Source organism: Sprattus sprattus, assembly GCF_963457725.1.
Source record: "Sprattus sprattus genome assembly, chromosome: 13".
NCBI classification, from domain to species: domain Eukaryota; kingdom Metazoa; phylum Chordata; class Actinopteri; order Clupeiformes; family Clupeidae; genus Sprattus; species Sprattus sprattus.
In genome coordinates, this window is record NC_137911.1 from 3,907,972 (window position 1) to 3,925,781 (window position 17,810).

The 17,810-nt window shown below is 44.8% G+C and overlaps 1 protein-coding gene across 1 annotated transcript in view; it reads right to left on the reverse strand.

Moving 5' to 3' along the window:
* The window catches only part of ralgapa2 (Ral GTPase activating protein catalytic subunit alpha 2), a 136,471-nt gene that overhangs the window by 21,064 nt on the left and 97,597 nt on the right, over positions 1–17,810 (reverse strand). Inside the window, exons 38-39 of the mRNA XM_080850757.1 lie at positions 15,110–15,268; positions 6,487–6,614 (exon numbers count right to left, since the gene is read on the reverse strand). Coding sequence (XP_080706883.1) covers positions 6,487–6,614; positions 15,110–15,268 — 287 coding nt within the window. The remainder of the gene's footprint in view (positions 1–6,486; positions 6,615–15,109; positions 15,269–17,810) is intronic.

Genomic DNA, 17,810 nt, shown 5'->3' on the forward strand with positions numbered 1-17,810 from the left:
AGGAGGTGAGGAGGGAGAGTTCATTAATTAAACAGGGCTGGGGGGAGCAGATGGAAGGGGTTAGCCGGATGCTAATAAGCTCCAGCAGACAGGCTGTGTTTCGCAGCGCGGGCCCTCGCACTCGGCTCGCACGCACATCAATCACAATTAACGCCGGGGCAATCCCCCACCCCCCCCTATCTCCACGAGCACCCAGTCAGTCACTCACACAATGGAGCCGGGCTAGCTCCACGAGCACCCAGTCAGTCACTCACACAATGGAGCCGGGCTAGCTTGAGACCCTCATGCTCACTCACCCTGCAGGAGGGGTTTTGCAGAGGAGGGCCTCGACTTCCACAGACACTCCCAACTTCACTCGTTTAGTTGTTGTTTTTTCAGATTTTTGTCCTTAAGGCTCCCCCCTTGTACTGCGTAGGGTGAGGCGCCCTTCACAGTCTAACCCTGACCCTAACCCTTCACAGTCTGTCTGTCTGTCTGTCTGGCTGTCTGGCTGATCACTGAGGCTGAGTCAGAGGAGGCCTCCAACTCACGTCACATGTGTAAAATGCTCTTTTTCTACGCAACTCAAATAGCTACACCCACGTTTTGTCTGCCACTGGTGTGGATGGCAGTGGAACGTGAAAGATCCCATTTGTACATTTCTCCATCCAAAAGACACCTTGGCTGTTGAGCATCTGTCAGCATGCAAGCTCCAACAGGCAGACGCTACCTCGCTTCCTCGCTCAACTGCCTCTGCGTCAGGTTCACGGTTAGCGGCAGATTAAATACTGTTGACTGGCCCCCGTGCGTTTCACTCCTGAGCGAGTCCTAATGAAAGTGGTAACCCTACCCGAGTCCTCACACGTCCCCTTTGCATCCCACCCCTCCAGAAAAGAAAAAAGAGGGAGGGGTGAAAGGGTGGGAGGAGGGGAATCCCATTGAGATCTGGCAACCGCTCACCCATTCACTCCCAAGCCAGAAAATGGACAGATGTCAGGCATGAATGCTTGAGGGAGATTTTTTTCTTTTTTTTTGTGTGTGAAAACAGGAGAAGAGAAAAGAAAAAAAAGAGGTGAGGTTCAAGTTAAAAGATGCAGCACAGCAAGCAGGGAATTCTTCCAGTTCTGTTTTGATCTAAACATATGCATTTTGAAAGTTGTGTGTTAGTGTGTACATATATATATACATATATATATAAAATAAAGTTGGGGAAGTATAGAAGGGTGTTGGCTAATTATACAGGAGATCTAAATCTTTGGGGTTTAATTAGAAATCACTCGAGGGAGAAAGTGGGACTAGGGAGAATTCTAATACCAACAGAAGAGCAATCAAATGTTTTTTTGCCTCCAATGAAAGAATCACAATGGATTAATAAAAGCAATTTCTCATATAACTACCTCACTGAATGGATGCACACAAACAACAACACACACACACACACACACACACACACACACACACACCATACAGTGTGTATGATACACACCCGATACACATATACACAAAAACTAATTCACAAGCAGACGCACACACACACACAAATTCACAAGCACACACACACACACACACACACACACACACACACACACACACACACACAAACAAACAAACAAATGCTTCGGCTTCTGCCACCTGTTTTTCAAACAAGCCTCTTCCGTTGCCACTCTATTCACACACACCCTCACTACCTGTGCATAAATGATGGTGTTTGCCTCCATAGGAAAGCAGTCATTGAGGGTTGCCACTGTGTGTACGCACGTACGCGTGTGTGTGTGTGTGTGTGTGTGTGTGTGTGTGTGTGTGTGTGTGTGTGTGTGTGGGGGTGTGTGTGTGTAAGTACATCTGTATGCATGTTTCTGTGCATGGATGGAGCCTTTTGTTTGAGGCGTCACAGAGAGGGGAGAGAGAGAGCGGACATAGGGAGGAGGGCATGTTTGGGGGGGCAGATGTAAGGTTCGGGGAGAGCGAGGGAAAGAGAGAGAGAGAGAGAGAGAGAGAGAGAGAGAGAGAAAAGCGAGTAATACTATGAGTCATCCTGCATTAGTGAGGAGAGCAGAGGGTGGAGTGGGGGCCTGTGCATTTCAGATGAAGCAGCGCCAGCACTGAGACGCCATATGCCATATGGACCAGAGGCAGGGGCCAGGGCCCCACCTGACAGATGAGAGAGAGAGAGAGAGAGAGAGAGAGAGAGAGAGAGAGAGAGAGATAGAGAGAGAGAGAGAGAGAGAGAGAGAGAGAGATAGAGAGAGGGAGAGAGAGAGAGAGAGAGAGAGAGATAGAGAGAGGGAGAGAAAGAGAGTGTGTGTGTGTGTGGGTGCTTGTAAGAGAGGGAGAGGAAAAAGGGAAAAAAGGGACTATTTTGTGTACATAGCTGATAGACAGTGAGCGACAGAAAGAGAGATGCAGAGAGGGAGTGAGGGAGGGGGGCATGGAGGGGCATGGAGGGGGGGCAGTGGTATGAACACATTGGCCATTGCCTGGAGCCTCCATGAACAGCTGGTGGCTGAGGGGACGTGGCCGGGTGGAGGAGCCGAGCGGCAGTATGCTACAGTGGTGATGGGATTAGAGCGAGCACAGCCCGGGGGTGGGGGCCACACTCTCTCCACACGCTTTGCCCTTCCCAAAAACCATGCCTCACACTGAGGGACTTCAGGCTTACAGCCCAGTCTCCAGACACGTCCAGCGCTGTGTTGTTTCAAACTAAATGCATATTGGCACAGCGGGTTTGCAGCCCTGTGAAGCTCTTCCTTTGTCCAAGTGAAGCTGTACGGCTCCCATTTCCACTAGCCTTACTGCCAGCACTTTTAAATGGAGGGAATCACGAGGGCAAACTGAGCGGGTATTTTGGACTGAGGGTGAAGGGTAAAGCAGAGGGGTGCTCTCAGTGTCTGAGCGTTTCCAACTAGATAGAGTCTTTCCCAACCTAGCACTGATGACTTACTCTAAAGGGAGCAAAGAGGGCAGAGCAGAACAGAAGCCCTCTCTGCCCGCCCAGTTCCTGTGAGCTCACCCACCAGCGGCGGGCAGTGAGGGCTTCAAGATGATTCTGGAAGCTTTCAGGGAAAGGAAGTCCGCTTATTATCCACACGCCCATGAACACGTCTCTCCCTAGCCACTCGGACGCGTGGCTCAGCGGGAGAGAGAGGGAAAGAGAGAGAGAGAGAGAGAGTGTGTGAGAGAGAGAGAGAGAGAGAGAGAAAGAGAGCAGGGCTTGGGCCATCAGAGGACACAGACACAAACCAGCACCCTGCAGCCCGGTGCGCGGTGGCGTCAATGTGAGCTAATGAGGGCTCAATCTGATTACCCCCCCTCAGAGTCATTACATGAGTGGACAAACCAACAGCACAGGGCAGAGGAAGAAAGAGAAAGAGAAAGAGAGATAGAGAATGAAAGAGATACCAGGAAAAGGAAATGAAAAATGAAAAACGAAAGAGTGTCAGGATGAGAGCAGACAGATGGATGGTTCCCGTTGGAAAATGAAAAGAAGTGTTAAATGCGTTGAGTTTGTATCCCCCCACCCCCACCCTCATCAAAACCACAGGACCCCATACAAACATTCCATTCCAAGCACCATCGTGCTCCTATGACTCTATGCAGTGGAGTCCAGCTATTCTGAGGATGGCATCAACTCAACCCCTTGGTCTTCCTCCTGCCACTCCTCCTCTTCCTCAGCACCACCCATCAGGCCACCTAAAAGCGCTGGCCTCGCCTGGCTGGCTGCGGACAGGAACAGATTATGGCTATTGATCTGCGCTCAGAGAAGGTTGTGCGAGGGTGAGAGAGGGTGTGTGTGTGTGTGTGTGTGAGAGAGAGAGAGAAAGAAAGAAAGAAAGAGAGAGAGAGAGAGGAGGAAGAGCTCTATCCTCATTGATTCCCTCCTGCAGGGTAGGCCGGGGCGGAAGCCTGAAGGTCAGCACGCACGCACGCAAGCACGCACGCAAGCACGCACGCACGCAAACACCACAAACCGAAACCGTGCCCCACAGATCTGTCTAGGGTGACAGGAGAGAAGAAAGATTAAGAAGAAGGGAGAACAGATAATGAAGGAAAGAAGCCAAGAGAAAAAGCACAAAACAGAGGACAATAAACCAAGTGCCTGGGGCCTGGGCATACATACAGACAGACAGACAGACAGACAACTGCAAATGTATTCCCATCAATTCTGGTGGGTGTGAGCTCATCCCCACTTCATGCCTGCTTGTTCGCCTTCCTGGAAGATTGGGAGCTGGGCAACGTGACTGAGTGACAGACGTCTGTCCATATGGATAAGCTGGGAGCTCCCGCAGCCCACAGTCCAACCTCACAGTGGCAGCCTTGTTGTTTTGGGCTGGCCGCTGAATCTCAATCAATACCAGAGGACACATTTTGTGCCATTTCAAAGGTCTAGGTAATATAGTGTCCACAGGGGGAAGGCCAGTTTTCCTGTCCCCTCTTTCTTTCCTCCTTTCTTTTTTTTCACACTCTCTCTCTCTCTCGGCCCTCCAAACGCTCTCTCAACACAAGCTCCCACTAAGGGCTCAGGAATAACACAACATTCTGTGGCAAGGCTGAGATGACTGTTGAGTTGAAAAGGAATGAGAAGACTTATAAGGACAGAAAGAAACAGACATGCACACACACACACACACACACACACACACACACACACACACACACACACACACACACACACACACACACACACACACACACACACACACACACACACACACACACACACACACACACACACACACACACACACACACACACGCGCGCAGAAAGGACAGCTAAATAGAAGAGGCTGCTTATATATTGGTACACATTCCCAACCCTCCCCTAGCCAGATGCTGGTGGTCAACTCTCAATATGAAATCCAATTAGCCTCCACTGATCTATGTCACTGGGATCTACAGCTCCTAGGCCGGTAGAGGCCCCTCCATATCGGTCGTGTGGCGAGGCCCAGTGGAGGCTCCACGTCTGGGCAGGCCTGGCGCTGCGCGGCCCTTTGTGTGGACGCGACAGGGGCTGCCAGGCTTCCCTTTGAAGCAATATTATACTAATTACCTTGGAGGGTCGCTGCACAACCAGGCGGCTGACCGTGGCTAGCCAGGCCATTGTGAAGACAGGGATAGATCGAGGAAAGAGAGAGACAGAGAGACAGGGAGAGAGGGAGAGAGCGAGAGGAAAGAAAAGGTTCATCTCACCTCAAAACACCAAACAGTCTTAAAGACACACTGCCAGAGTGCTGTTCAGAAAATCCTAATAACCTTCCCACACAAATGGGAAAAGGTTAGAGGGAGAGTGGAAGAGTGTCAGACAGATGAGGAGGAAGAAAGAAAGGAATGACTGGGAAGACAGACAGAGGGCTGATAGAGGAGCTACTGTAAAGCAGCTGTTCCACTGACTAAATACACAGGAACAAATGCTCGTAGCCTTTGGGTCAAAAACAAATCAATTATTCATAGGGCCCAAGCTTTTCTTTGTTATAACTGTGAAAACTGAGCTTCCCCTATAGACACATTACGATGTGAGCTGGCTTCCTACCCACCTCTACCGAGACACATACAGACACATTCACACACAAGAATACAAACCCATAGACACAAACACACAAACACACATACACACAAACTCAGACAGCCAGAAAGTGAAACTTGTCTGGCCTATAGGTAACAGTGGCAAGAGAGGTTCCCTGGAGGAAGTGCCTGTTGATGTGTCAAATGTGGAATCTGCCACTAGAAGCCTGTGGGAAGGCAGGTCTGACATTGGCCTAAGAACATCAGGTATGGCAGGGTCAGTGTCAGCCTACTCCACACACATGGGACACATCGGGTGTTGAGAGGGAGAGAGAGAGAGACTCTGGTAGACATCTGTTACACAAATGATCTACATTTGCCCCCGGGGAAGAAACCACACTCACTCACACACACACACGCACTCTCTCTCACACGCACACGCACACACGCACGCACGCACGCACGCACGCACGCACGCACGCACGCACGCACGCACGCACGCACGCACACACGCACACAGCTAGGTTCTGTTAAAAGTTTTCTTTACCATTACCAGCAAGATTACGCAAAAAAAACTAGCAGGACAATTTAATGAAACCTGCTGGAGGGGTGAAGCAGGGGCCAAGGAAGAAGCCATTACATTTTCAAAATCAACCGAATATTTCTAATAGTTTCTAATACAGCCAGACATTTATGGTGATTGCAGTTGTGGATTTGCATATCATAGAAGAGGCCTTGGTGGAGGTCTGCATTCTCCGACCTTCTCGTAGCCTTTTAGTTTTTTCTGATGTTTCTTTTTTATATACAGTATAATGTGACCCTCCCAAATTTGAATAATTGACTAATGACTGTATAAACATATTTCATGAACAAATTCAAAAACACAGCACACAAACACAAGCACAAACACAAAATGAAACACAAAGCAATTTCAGGTGTGCAAGGGTGAAATTGGATTGTTGGCTCCTTGTGGCCTACCAGATCAGGCCAGGTCTGTCTGAGAGGATACAAGCTCTGGTAGAGCGTGAGACGGGATTTCACTGCTCGGCTGGCATTGATGCACGTGGCACGCACCAGACTGGGCAGCAGCGTTCCCGTGACGATGGCACCATCAAACAGAGGCCCGAAGAACGGAACCTGTGAACGAGAAAATAGAGAGAACTGAATGTTAGATTGAGGCTAGACCATCATTAGTCGGAACCCAGGGTTAGTGTTAGGCTGGACCATAAGGACTTTTCTTTACTAAGTATACCTGAATGACATCACCTTTAAACATGGACACCCATGTCCAACAGTATGTACTCATCAATAATTCACAAATCACCTTTAAATATTGACGGCACATTGTTGTTGTGCTCAATGACAGGAGCTACCTACCCTCCAGCTGTGCACACAAGCATTAAAGCAAGCATCTCTCTCTCTTTCTCTCTCAGACACACACACACACACACACACACACACGCTTACACCTTGACTTGTACTCCAGAGATCAATGTGTGTGACAGGACAAACAAGGGCAAAGTAATTACTGTGAATACGGCCCAACAGACTTCCGCTCTCTGGGCTGACATCTATTGAACAGATCAGATGGAAGCTATTTGTGTTAAGGAGCCGATAGCGCTCAGGGACTGAGCAGGGGGAATTCCTCCCATTAGTGCTGCTGACGAGACCTCTGGAGGACTGGCTCCAGGTCAGGCTGTAACCTGCAGGGTGGGTGTCTGACCGGGCCAATACTGGTCTAAGGCCAGCATCACATCTCTGGATTTGTCTTAGGCCAATATTTGAAGATGAAGGAAGTGGCTCTATGACACATCTATGACACAACTCAATGATGTCACATGTTTTCTCTGTGTGAAATATGGCCCCAACACAGAAGAAGAATACAGGCTGAGCTGCATGAATGCAGGAGAAGGACTATTAAGGGATCAGGTGGTGCTTAAGACTCTGATGACCGCATTTATAAAAGAAGCAATCGTTGATGAGGGCAAGTCTTCCTGTTTCACTGGAAACTGTGTGAAAGCTCTTCAGCCGTATTTCAAAGACTTACTCTGCACAGGGTGAAGAACAGTTGTCTGACTCATGTCCCTTGCATACCTCAGAACAAACAGATTTCCCTTCATGTAGGAAGGGCTACAAAATCCATTTCATTCTTGAAAGCTGCTCCATAGATCACTGTATATTCATCTATGCAAAAGTCCAGGTCAAGATAAATGTGCTGTGTCCTGTGCTGACATTCGTAGATAGAATGGGCACATTGGCAAGTGGCACAGAGTCATCAACTTCCATCCTCTCCTGACAGAAGGCACGTGGCCTAAAATTACCTCCGCCTCTCCAGACAGCGCCAGGTGCTCTTGACCCGCTAGCAGTCAAACAGAGCCAGCTGCGGAGTGGAGAGGAGAGTGGCGCAGATGAAAGCGAGACGGCCCGACACAGACACCGCTGATGCCAGCACTGCACCGCAGGGTAATGGACCCAGACCAAAGGAAGGGCCATTAGGCCGGGACGACTCAGACGACATCACAGACAGGACGCAGACACACAGCTCCTCCACTGAACCACCACACCCTTCAGCCACTGACACCGCATAGCACACATCTCGCTCACACCTGTTAAGTGAGGATGTGCCTCTAGGCAAATTGAAGGGATTTTTTCTTTTTCGTAGCCTGGTTTGTTAAAAAGTTATTCTGGTCATTAACTTGTATCAATTCATGATGTCACAAAGCACTGACAAGACCTCGTCATGGAGGCGTGCCGACAGGGAGTAATTGGGCTCTGTGTGGTTCTGTAAAACTGCATGATGCAATCATTTATAAATTCAGTGTATAAACAGTGGTGAAAGTTACATCTGAAACAATATATCAAAAATGGAGTAAACTTTGACAAGCCTAAGCTATAATAAAAATACTACTACTTCTACTACTACTACTACTACTACTACTACTACTACTACTACTACAAATAATAATAATAATCGTAATAATAATAATAATTTAAAAAGGAGTTTCAGTCAGGAACTTAGGGACTGTTTCCCTTTCTGCCTGACAAAGGGAGCTGTGGCGTGAGGTGAGGTGAGGCAGACAACCTACCTACAGCTGGGTGACACAGACCCAAAAAGCATGTCTTGGTATTTTAAGGCTGAATGGTTGTGAGTCAAAGCTACATGTGAGATGTCACAAGCACTTGTATTAAAACAGGCTGGGATCTCAATAGAATGCAAAGACAGGGCTTCTTACCCTGTTTGAAAATATACAGCTGCAAGCTACAGCTGTTTTTGAGAATGCTCCTTCAGTTGGGTTCAAGACCAATAACAGACTGATTGAAAAATAGGTCTTCCTTTACTGCTTAACTGTATAGACCCCAGTACAGTTCAAGAACACTGCGGCTGATGCCTGGGAATTTTTAAATACTTAAATGAATTAAGAATATCTAAGACTTAGTTAAGAATCGACAATTATAAGTAGATGTTGAATAAAAAGATGAGAATTAGAACTTTCTAATGATATGACTATTGTAGTGTCATTGTTTTGCAAAATATGATCAAGCTGCATGAATAATGCAGGTTTTGATTTCACATTATTTTCAGTTTTTTAATTAACCTATTTTAAGCCTTTAAATGATATGCATAATATGACTAACAACACTGTTCTTGGGGAAGTATACCCTATCTGCTGAAGGAACAGGCCCAGCCTGTAACTTCGCCCACAAGAGAGCACAGAAAAGAGATATAGCATACTATTTAAACGTTATGTAATCATAACCCTGTGGGATACAAATCTGCCATCAAACACAAGACAAGGACAGCACTGCAGTCACCAATTTGTTTTTGTTTTGTCCGCAGATATGATCCTAGCACTGAACCACTCAAATTGCACAATAAACACCCCTGCAAGTGTCTTAGACGCAACCAGAGATTTATTTCCCAATCCTAAAGATATCCTAGCAGGTAGGGTGACTGTCTTCTGTCTGTTTGAGAAGTAGGCTATGCTCATTTAGAACACATGTGAGTAGGGATGGGAACCGAAACCCGGTTCTTGTTTAGAACCGGTTCCTAATCAGCCGATTCTTTGGAATCGTTAGCCAAATTCAAAACCGGGTCTGTAAACGGACCTCTGTGCCGTTTGCGCATGCGCGAACTCTTCCTTTTAAAAAAATCAGACCGCAGCAGAAATGGCAACTAGACAGAAGCGATCTAAAGTGTGGCTTTATTTCACTCGAACAAATGCAAACATGGTCACTTGTAACGTCTGTAAAACATGTATTTCGTCAAAGGGAGGAGGTACATCTACTATGAATAAGCACTTGAGCACACAACATGGTATTAAATTACAAGATTGTCATGTTTTTGACTAACTAACGACGGCGCATCATCCCTAACTTACCAAGGTAAACTCCTCAAAATGTTTTATCATAACGGTGTTACTCGTGTGTTATCAGCAAACGTTTGCGTTGTCGTATTAACCATAACTAAACTTAGCATTTAATTGCTTAACAGAATGGGCGATGTTGGACATTGTCATATAACGTAGGCTAGCTTAGCTGTAGAATCTTCTATTTTCAGCCGTTGGCTTGAGGCAGAGGCAGTGCTTGCCTCCCCTCTGTTGGTTCTAGAAAGTTTGCTGATAACACACGAGTAACACCGTTATGATAAAACATTTTGAGGACTTTACCTTGGCTTGGTAAATCAGGGATGAAACACAAAAGACTCCGTTAATAATGGCGTTGCCTAGCAACGCGTGCAGCTCCCTAGATATGGATACGTTTCTCTTTCAATTCAGTGGCAGCAATAGTTAAGTTTTAAATATACTGAGTGCCTAGTTTGCGAATCATCTTTGTTCAAATACGTATGTGAGGCATTGTGTGCATGATACAAGTAAGTATGTTTCAGTACGTTATTGTGTTTGTAGTGGGTTCTACATTGCTATTAGAAGCGTTAAGCATAATAGTTCGCAATTAGCCATACAACCATAGTCTGGGAAGTCCCGCCCCACTTCTTCCGGCCAAATTGATTTTGCCTCTGCAGTGGGTCTGGCCAAGTTTGCATACCCGTTCATTTCAAGATTTCCAGAATCCTTGGAGCCAATCACAAACTGGCTTTTGGCTACCTGGCGCGCCATTGGCGGATTTAAACTTACCACGGCTACGTTACAAAATCTACTGCACCGAGAGTTTTTAAACATTGGACATGGTGGCCGCCGAAGCACCGCAAAACTTCGATAAGGCAAGTTTTCTTTGAAAACAGAACAGAAACTTGCCCTGGAACAATTCATACAGAAAAAATATGTGTTTGCTTTATTACCGATCGTTGTATCGTTGTATAGTATCGTTGGTCTGATTGGTTAAAGGACTGTCCAATTAGGTGGCTGAAGTGGAACGCCGATGAGAGTTGGCCAGACTAACTGAACAAATGAAATGCAGTGAAGGGGCAGGGAATTCCCAGACAAATACAACCAAGCAACCTACAAGAAAATATACAGTCCTTCAGTTTACTCAATAACAAGGGCTTCATGTCAGATCAGACAATTCAACGATTTTGTTAGTGCCATTTTATTGCCAGATTTAGTTTTATCTCAAGAGTGCAATGAGGGAGGGGTTTAGATTGGGCTAACTTAAACTAAACCTGGATGCATTGTAATGTTCCAACAATTATGAGACATTTCCTGAGGTATATCTGCTCTGGAAAAGAAAGATCACTAGGTAGCAGAGGAAGGGTTGTATAGGGGTTGTTTGCTATTTCACTCATACACTCATCTATACAGTATAGATGAGTGAAATAGCAATCAACAGTGCTCTGCAATGTCAATGTATAGCTTTAGAGTTGACACTCTCACCACATATGCATTTAAATGTTTTATATTTAGTGGCAAGAATGTCTGTTTTTTAATAAAAGTTTTTGGTTATTTATGTAAACATTCTGTTTATGGTGTGTGCAGCATTCTAGAAATTTATATAAAAGAACATTAATGTAAAAAACCCGTTTGTGCTCTTTTTTCACCCCTTACCCAATAAGAATCGATAAGAGAATCGATAAGGAATCGAATCGATAAGCAGGAATCGATAAGGAACCGGAATCGTTAAAATCGTAAAGGTTCTCATCCCTACATGTGAGTCATGCAGCTCCTGACTGAAGTTAGCTGAGGAACCATGTTAGAGTTGTATCACCGCTGACATTGCAAGACGGCACCTGCTACAGCTACAGAATCATGTACCAATAGTTTAAATGCTTTAGGTCTGGAAAGGTTTATTAGTGCAAATAGTATATCGACTGCTATCGTGGATTCATTTTCAGTAGAAAAGTTTGAATGTTATAGGTCCGGAAAGGTTTTTCAGTGCAAATAGTATATCGATTGCTGTCACGGAATTTTCAGTAGATTTCTTTCGGTATGGTTTGTTCCCATGCCGTAGCATTAGGGAACATGCGATTTGTCAGTGCAAAGGATGGAAGGAACGGCTGCTTCCCCCACTGTGGTGAATTCTAGTGCAGTGCTTAGTTGACCAGTTCAGGGGCAACAGAGACTGCTTGGGTGCGAGCACCTCCGTCTGCCAGCCCTACCTCCAGGGTGCACCTCACAGGGCTCGATTACCCAGTCATGACGTGGCTTTGTCAGTGTAAGCCAGGGCTCTCAACCTCAAACTTCCTGAGGGCCAATGATCGTCCAGTCTGGTCAGTAGGGGGCCAGATTTTTTTTTGATCTATTGGATTGCCCATCACAATACTGTCTACCACTTTTGAGTGTGGATAATTTACCATGTGCGATCAGTGGTACAATGGGGAAGTATGAATAGAAAGTAGCTGACCTGAGTTTCAATTCCTGGGCAATGCAAGATGCTCTTTGGATAAAAGTGTTTGTTATAGTTGCATTTTTGGCAGTCTTTGTCTCATTGATAGCCCATGACTTACATACAGTGCCCTCCAGAGTTATTGGCACCCTTAGTGAATATGGGCAAAATAGGCTATGAAGAAATGTATTTGCTGTTTATCATCTTGGTCAATTAACAAAAATCTTACATTTTCATTAAAGGCAATTCTTTTTTTTACATTAAATTATATTTTCTCTCCAAAACATCTCTGCCACAAATATTGGCACCCCTAGAAAATCTTATAAATATAATCTAACTCAAGTATATTCAAAGTCATGTTTTACATTTTTAAGTTCACCTGTTTGATTCGGAACTCTTAAGTGGTCAACCATGACTTCTTGTTTCACTGGGCTATACATATGAGGTGACACAAGCCAAATTCCCTTCGTCACTCATCACTATGGGAAAGACCCAAGAACACAGTGAAAATGTGAGACAAAAAGTTGTTTAGCTGCACAAATCAGGATATGGACATAAGAAAATGTATAAATAGTTGAAAATACCCATTTCCAGTATAATGGAAATAATTAAGAATTTAAAGCGACAGGAGATGTTAAGAATCAGACTGGAAGAGGATGTGTGCGTACATTGACCCCACGCGCCGTGAGGAGAATGGTTCGACTGGTAAAAGAATCTCGAAGGATCACAGCTGGAGAATTGCAGAGGTTAGTTGACCATCAGACGCCCAATCATAACCACAAGTTGTTTTGGAGGGTTGTCAGAAAAAGGCCTCTGCTGTCAATCAACAACAAACAGTTTGACAAATTTTACTGAGACTTTCAATGGGACCAGGTTATATGGTCAGATGACACCAAAAAAGAGCTTTTTGGCAACAAACATCAAAGGTGGGTTTGGCGTAGACAGAAAGATAGCCATATAGAAAAGAACCTCATACCCACTGTGAAGTATGGTTGCGGATCTTTGATGTTGTGGGGCTGTTTTTCTTCCAAAGGCCCTGGACATCTTGTTAGGATACATGGTATCAGGGACTCCATCAAATACCAGCAGATATTAAAAAAAAACCTAACAGCCCCCCTCTAGGAAGCTTAAAATGGGCCGTGGTCGGACCTCCCAGCAGGACAATGATCCGAAGCACACCTCAAAATCAACACAAAAATGGTTCACCGACCGCAAAATAAAGGTTTTGCCATGGCCGTCACAGTCCCCTGACCAAACCCCATAGAAAATCTGTAGGATGAGCTGAAGCCGAGTCTACAAGCGTTGACCTCGGAATCTGAAGGATCTGGAGAGATACTGTATGTAGGTCTCAGATCCCGAGCCGTGTTCACCAAACTCTTAAGGGAGGCTGCTCAAAACTTCAAATTAAGGGGTGCCAATAATTGTGGCACACATATTTTTGAGAAAAAAATGTGTTCTATGATAAGAATGTAAAGTTTCTTTCAATCAAGTTCCTTCAATTACATTTTTTTGTATGAAAGATCATGATAAACCATAAAGACATTTTTTCGCATCTGGTTTTGCTCATTTTAACTAAAGGTTGCCAATAATTCTGGAGGGCACTGTATACAGCAGTACAAGTGAGATAATGTCTTCATTGACAACTACATCTATATTTGTCCTTCATACATGCACATTTCAAACCAAATGCTGTACTACACCACTTTTGTATAGTTGGTAACAAGGCTGCATACAAACAACACAAAGCAGAAAACTGAATAAAGTTTCAGCAGAAATCTGAATTATTTTATTTTATAAAAGAAATGTATTTATAATAAATATATTCTGAGTGTAGAATTTCATTTGTCTGTCAAAATACAGCATCTTTCTATCTTTAGTGATTTAAAATTAATAGTTTACTGATATGCTGATCATTGATGGTGCACCGTCTGTTGTTATTCCTTGGACCGACTTCCATGACGTCACACAGTTGCTCAAATACATCCTAAGCTGTGGTACGGCCTTGCATTGCTTGCACACAAAGTAATTCCTCTGTCACTTCAAACTAGTTGTTAACAGCCCAGAATCTTGACATAGCTAGTTAATGATCATAATCAAGTAATTCAAATTGAGCATGATGGGAATTGAACCTGGGTTAACTGTTTGGAAGGCAGCAATGCTAACCACTATACACAATAATCACTTTGATGTAATATACAGTTTATGTAGATACATATATTTACGGTCTACCTGCCTTGTTGTCAAGGGTCTTTAGGTGTATAAATACAACCATGCAACCATGCAAAACACTTCCCAACCATGCAAAACATACTGGCATTATTATATACATTATTAATTCAATATCCAAAAGAGTGATTCATTGTTATGGTACAAAACCATAGACAGAAATACAACACACAAAATGATGTTCATCTTTTCTTGTTGTGTATTAAAGGTTATGTCATACAGCGACACCCTCGGCATCCGGAACTATCACGACTGAAACTATCACGCTTTTGTGGCCATAGACATGAATTGCGTCAGTCTGTCTTGATTAGAATTCTAAAATGATGCTAGCTACTTCAGCTTGTCGTTGCCGATGTGAGTCAAATGTAGATGTGAGCGACGCATGTGCATAAACTGTTAAGGGCAAGTAATGTCCGCTATGTTGAACAGCACTTCCGGTTGCACTATGGTGTGAAACAAACAGTAACAATAGGCACTTTGAATAGGTTTGTAAAGAAAACTAGAGACATTACATACACTATATATTATCTAATGCATAGACTATGTAAGCCGTTGCATCCTATATCTTGTTTGAATATATATTGATATACCTTATAAAAAGTGGATAAAGCGCCCAGCCCTAGACCTACCTGCGGCTTCTTTATGAGCTGAATGAAGAACATGTGGTTCTTCATTGGGTAGATGACAATGAGCACATCTCCAAAGTCGGTGGGGATGATCCCGCGCCGGTAGTCCCTGGTGTGCTCGGACCACACGATGTGGACCTCGTCGTTTCCCAGGTGACGAAGCTGTGTGAAGAAAGATGGCAACAAATCAAACTGGATACAACACAGCTAAAAACAAACAACACATTTTGTTCTGATTTCTATTGGAAACATCTTCAGTAAATAACCACCGAGGCACATGTTCACTGAGAAAAAGAGGCTAGGTGTTAAAACCTGATGTTCCTTTGGTTAACGGTGCCCCAAAACATTACATGCTGTAATAACCTTGTTCACGCTTTTGCATATAATGCAAACTTGAGTGTGGTCTTCAAGGTGTGTTGCAAGTCTGCATAGCCTAGTTACAATGGTGCTTTAAAGATGTTTAAGGTACTGGTATTAAAACTATCGGACTTTGTGCCTCCTTTAAATAAACTCCCACTGCAGATTTTTCTGTCTGGCAACCCAATTTCCCTATTGTTAATAAAGAAATACTTCATACTAATACTAGATTGCCATCACTGCATTTCTGTCAGAATGACAGATGGCTTTGCCTACAATGTATTGACATCTCTGTATTTGTATTTATCGGAAAGAACACATTAGATAGTCGAACAGTACAGGCAGCTAATTCTTCAGCCATTTGATTACAAGTCTAAGAGAATTTTCTATTCTGACATGCATGTAGTTTGGTTGCTACCTGGATTTGCAGAAATCAGATTTGTTTTATTTGCGCTTGTATCATGGTAGGCTATTGCATACACTTTTCCCAACACCAAGTACGAGAAAGGCTGAGACAAGTATACCCGATACCAGTCCAATACCCAGACATTTGTAACCTACTTGTCGCACCCCATACATGACACAATAGGCTTCATATTTTCACCAAACCAATGTAGGCCTATTTCTTCTGTCAACCTGCTAGCCAGCGGGCCCTGGGCCTAAACACCCCCCCCACCCCCCACCCCCCCACCCCCAGCCCCAGTGTTAATCCAGCCCTGTCAATCACACACGTATATGAATGCATAATGACTCTTAGTCTGGGAGCCATTTATAGCATTTTCCATTCTCAGCGAAAAAATGAGTTTCAGCAGATTATAAAAACAACAAATGAAAACTCCATGTTGGGTATCCAGAAGTCAATCATTTGGTCCAATTGACTTTCCCAGCCAGGCAACAAATTGCTGCAAGGTCCAGGTTTTATTTTAAAAAGGAGAACATAATGAAATAAAAAAAACAGCAGGAAATGAGGGTTTAATGATTTATTTTTTTTCCTTTGAGTGTGTTTGTTTTTTGTCCGTGTTATGCTTCTGTTTTAGATCAAGACCTCTCTTATATGGCTAACCTTCAACCTAAGACCGCCTCTGTAGTGAAGGGACCCTGCAGGCAAGCACTTCGGCAGACTGGGGGAGCTTCTCCTAAACGAGGTGACAAAACATCTGCCAACATGCGGCAGCTTAATGAGCCATTAGCTGAAGCATGCCCTTTCCAACCTCCCTCCCCCCGCCCCCATTCACCAAAAAATGCAATTAGCGCATTCTCTCACAAGCCCTTAATTATGCTAATAGGCTAGCCTTAACAAACCCGCAACTAGCCGCTGGAACCTGTTGAAGGCGATCCTCTGCAAGGACTGCTGGTGTCAATGGTTACTGAAGGGAGACAGAGGAGCCGTGGCAGGACTAACAAGCTTGTGCACATGATTTCCCAGCTAATATCAATCAGCGGTGTTTAACAGGGGCTATATGAGAACAACTGCATTGTGGCCCAACACAAAAAGCAATGTGTGGATTTGGCTTTGTTTCTTGGGCAGATTCTCTTATAATACTGCCTGATGTATTCAGTAATTCCCTGGCAAAGACACACACACACTCACGCACACACAAACACACACACACTTAGGTATAATGCACTTAAGTGTGTGTGGTACTGGCCAAAGGCAGGAGAATGAATGGCCTTGGTCACATTAGCCTCATGTTAACCCTTTCGCCAGGTTATCCTTGGTCTCATTCCCTTTTTCACTCTACACACACACACACACACACACACACACACACACACACACACACACACACACACACACACACACACACAGAAGAACACCCCAGAACCCATCCCTAGAAGTGCTGGCTTGTAAAAACAGCTCCTTTCTCTATGACAGACTGACATTGGTAGGTTAAGGGTGATGGCACTAGTGCCTAGAGGGGTGTGTATGTTGCACGGGCTCCCTGACCCCCTCTTGTTGCCTGTAACTGCATTAGCGTCCCCACCAGCTGCTCTGCTCCTCTATGGCCCTCTCTGGTCCTCTGTGGCCCTCCAGCTCTCGGAGCCATTCAGGAATCCAGCACTTTCTCCCTCTTCCCTTTTAACCCCCAACCCTCTGTTCTTCTCTTTCATATCCAGCTCTGAGTCTCATTTGGCTGAGGGCCTTTTCTAACTCTGTCAGGCAATCTGGTTGATAAAGGGAGAGAGGGACTGAGAGAGAGGGAGAGAGAGAGAGAGAGAGGAGAGAGAGAAGGAGAGAAGGAGTGAGAGAGAGGGAGAGAGAGAGAGAAGGAGAGAAGGAATGAGAGAGAGGGAGAGAGAGAGAGAGAAGGAGGAAAAACTTGCCTCCTCCTCTCAGAAACACAAA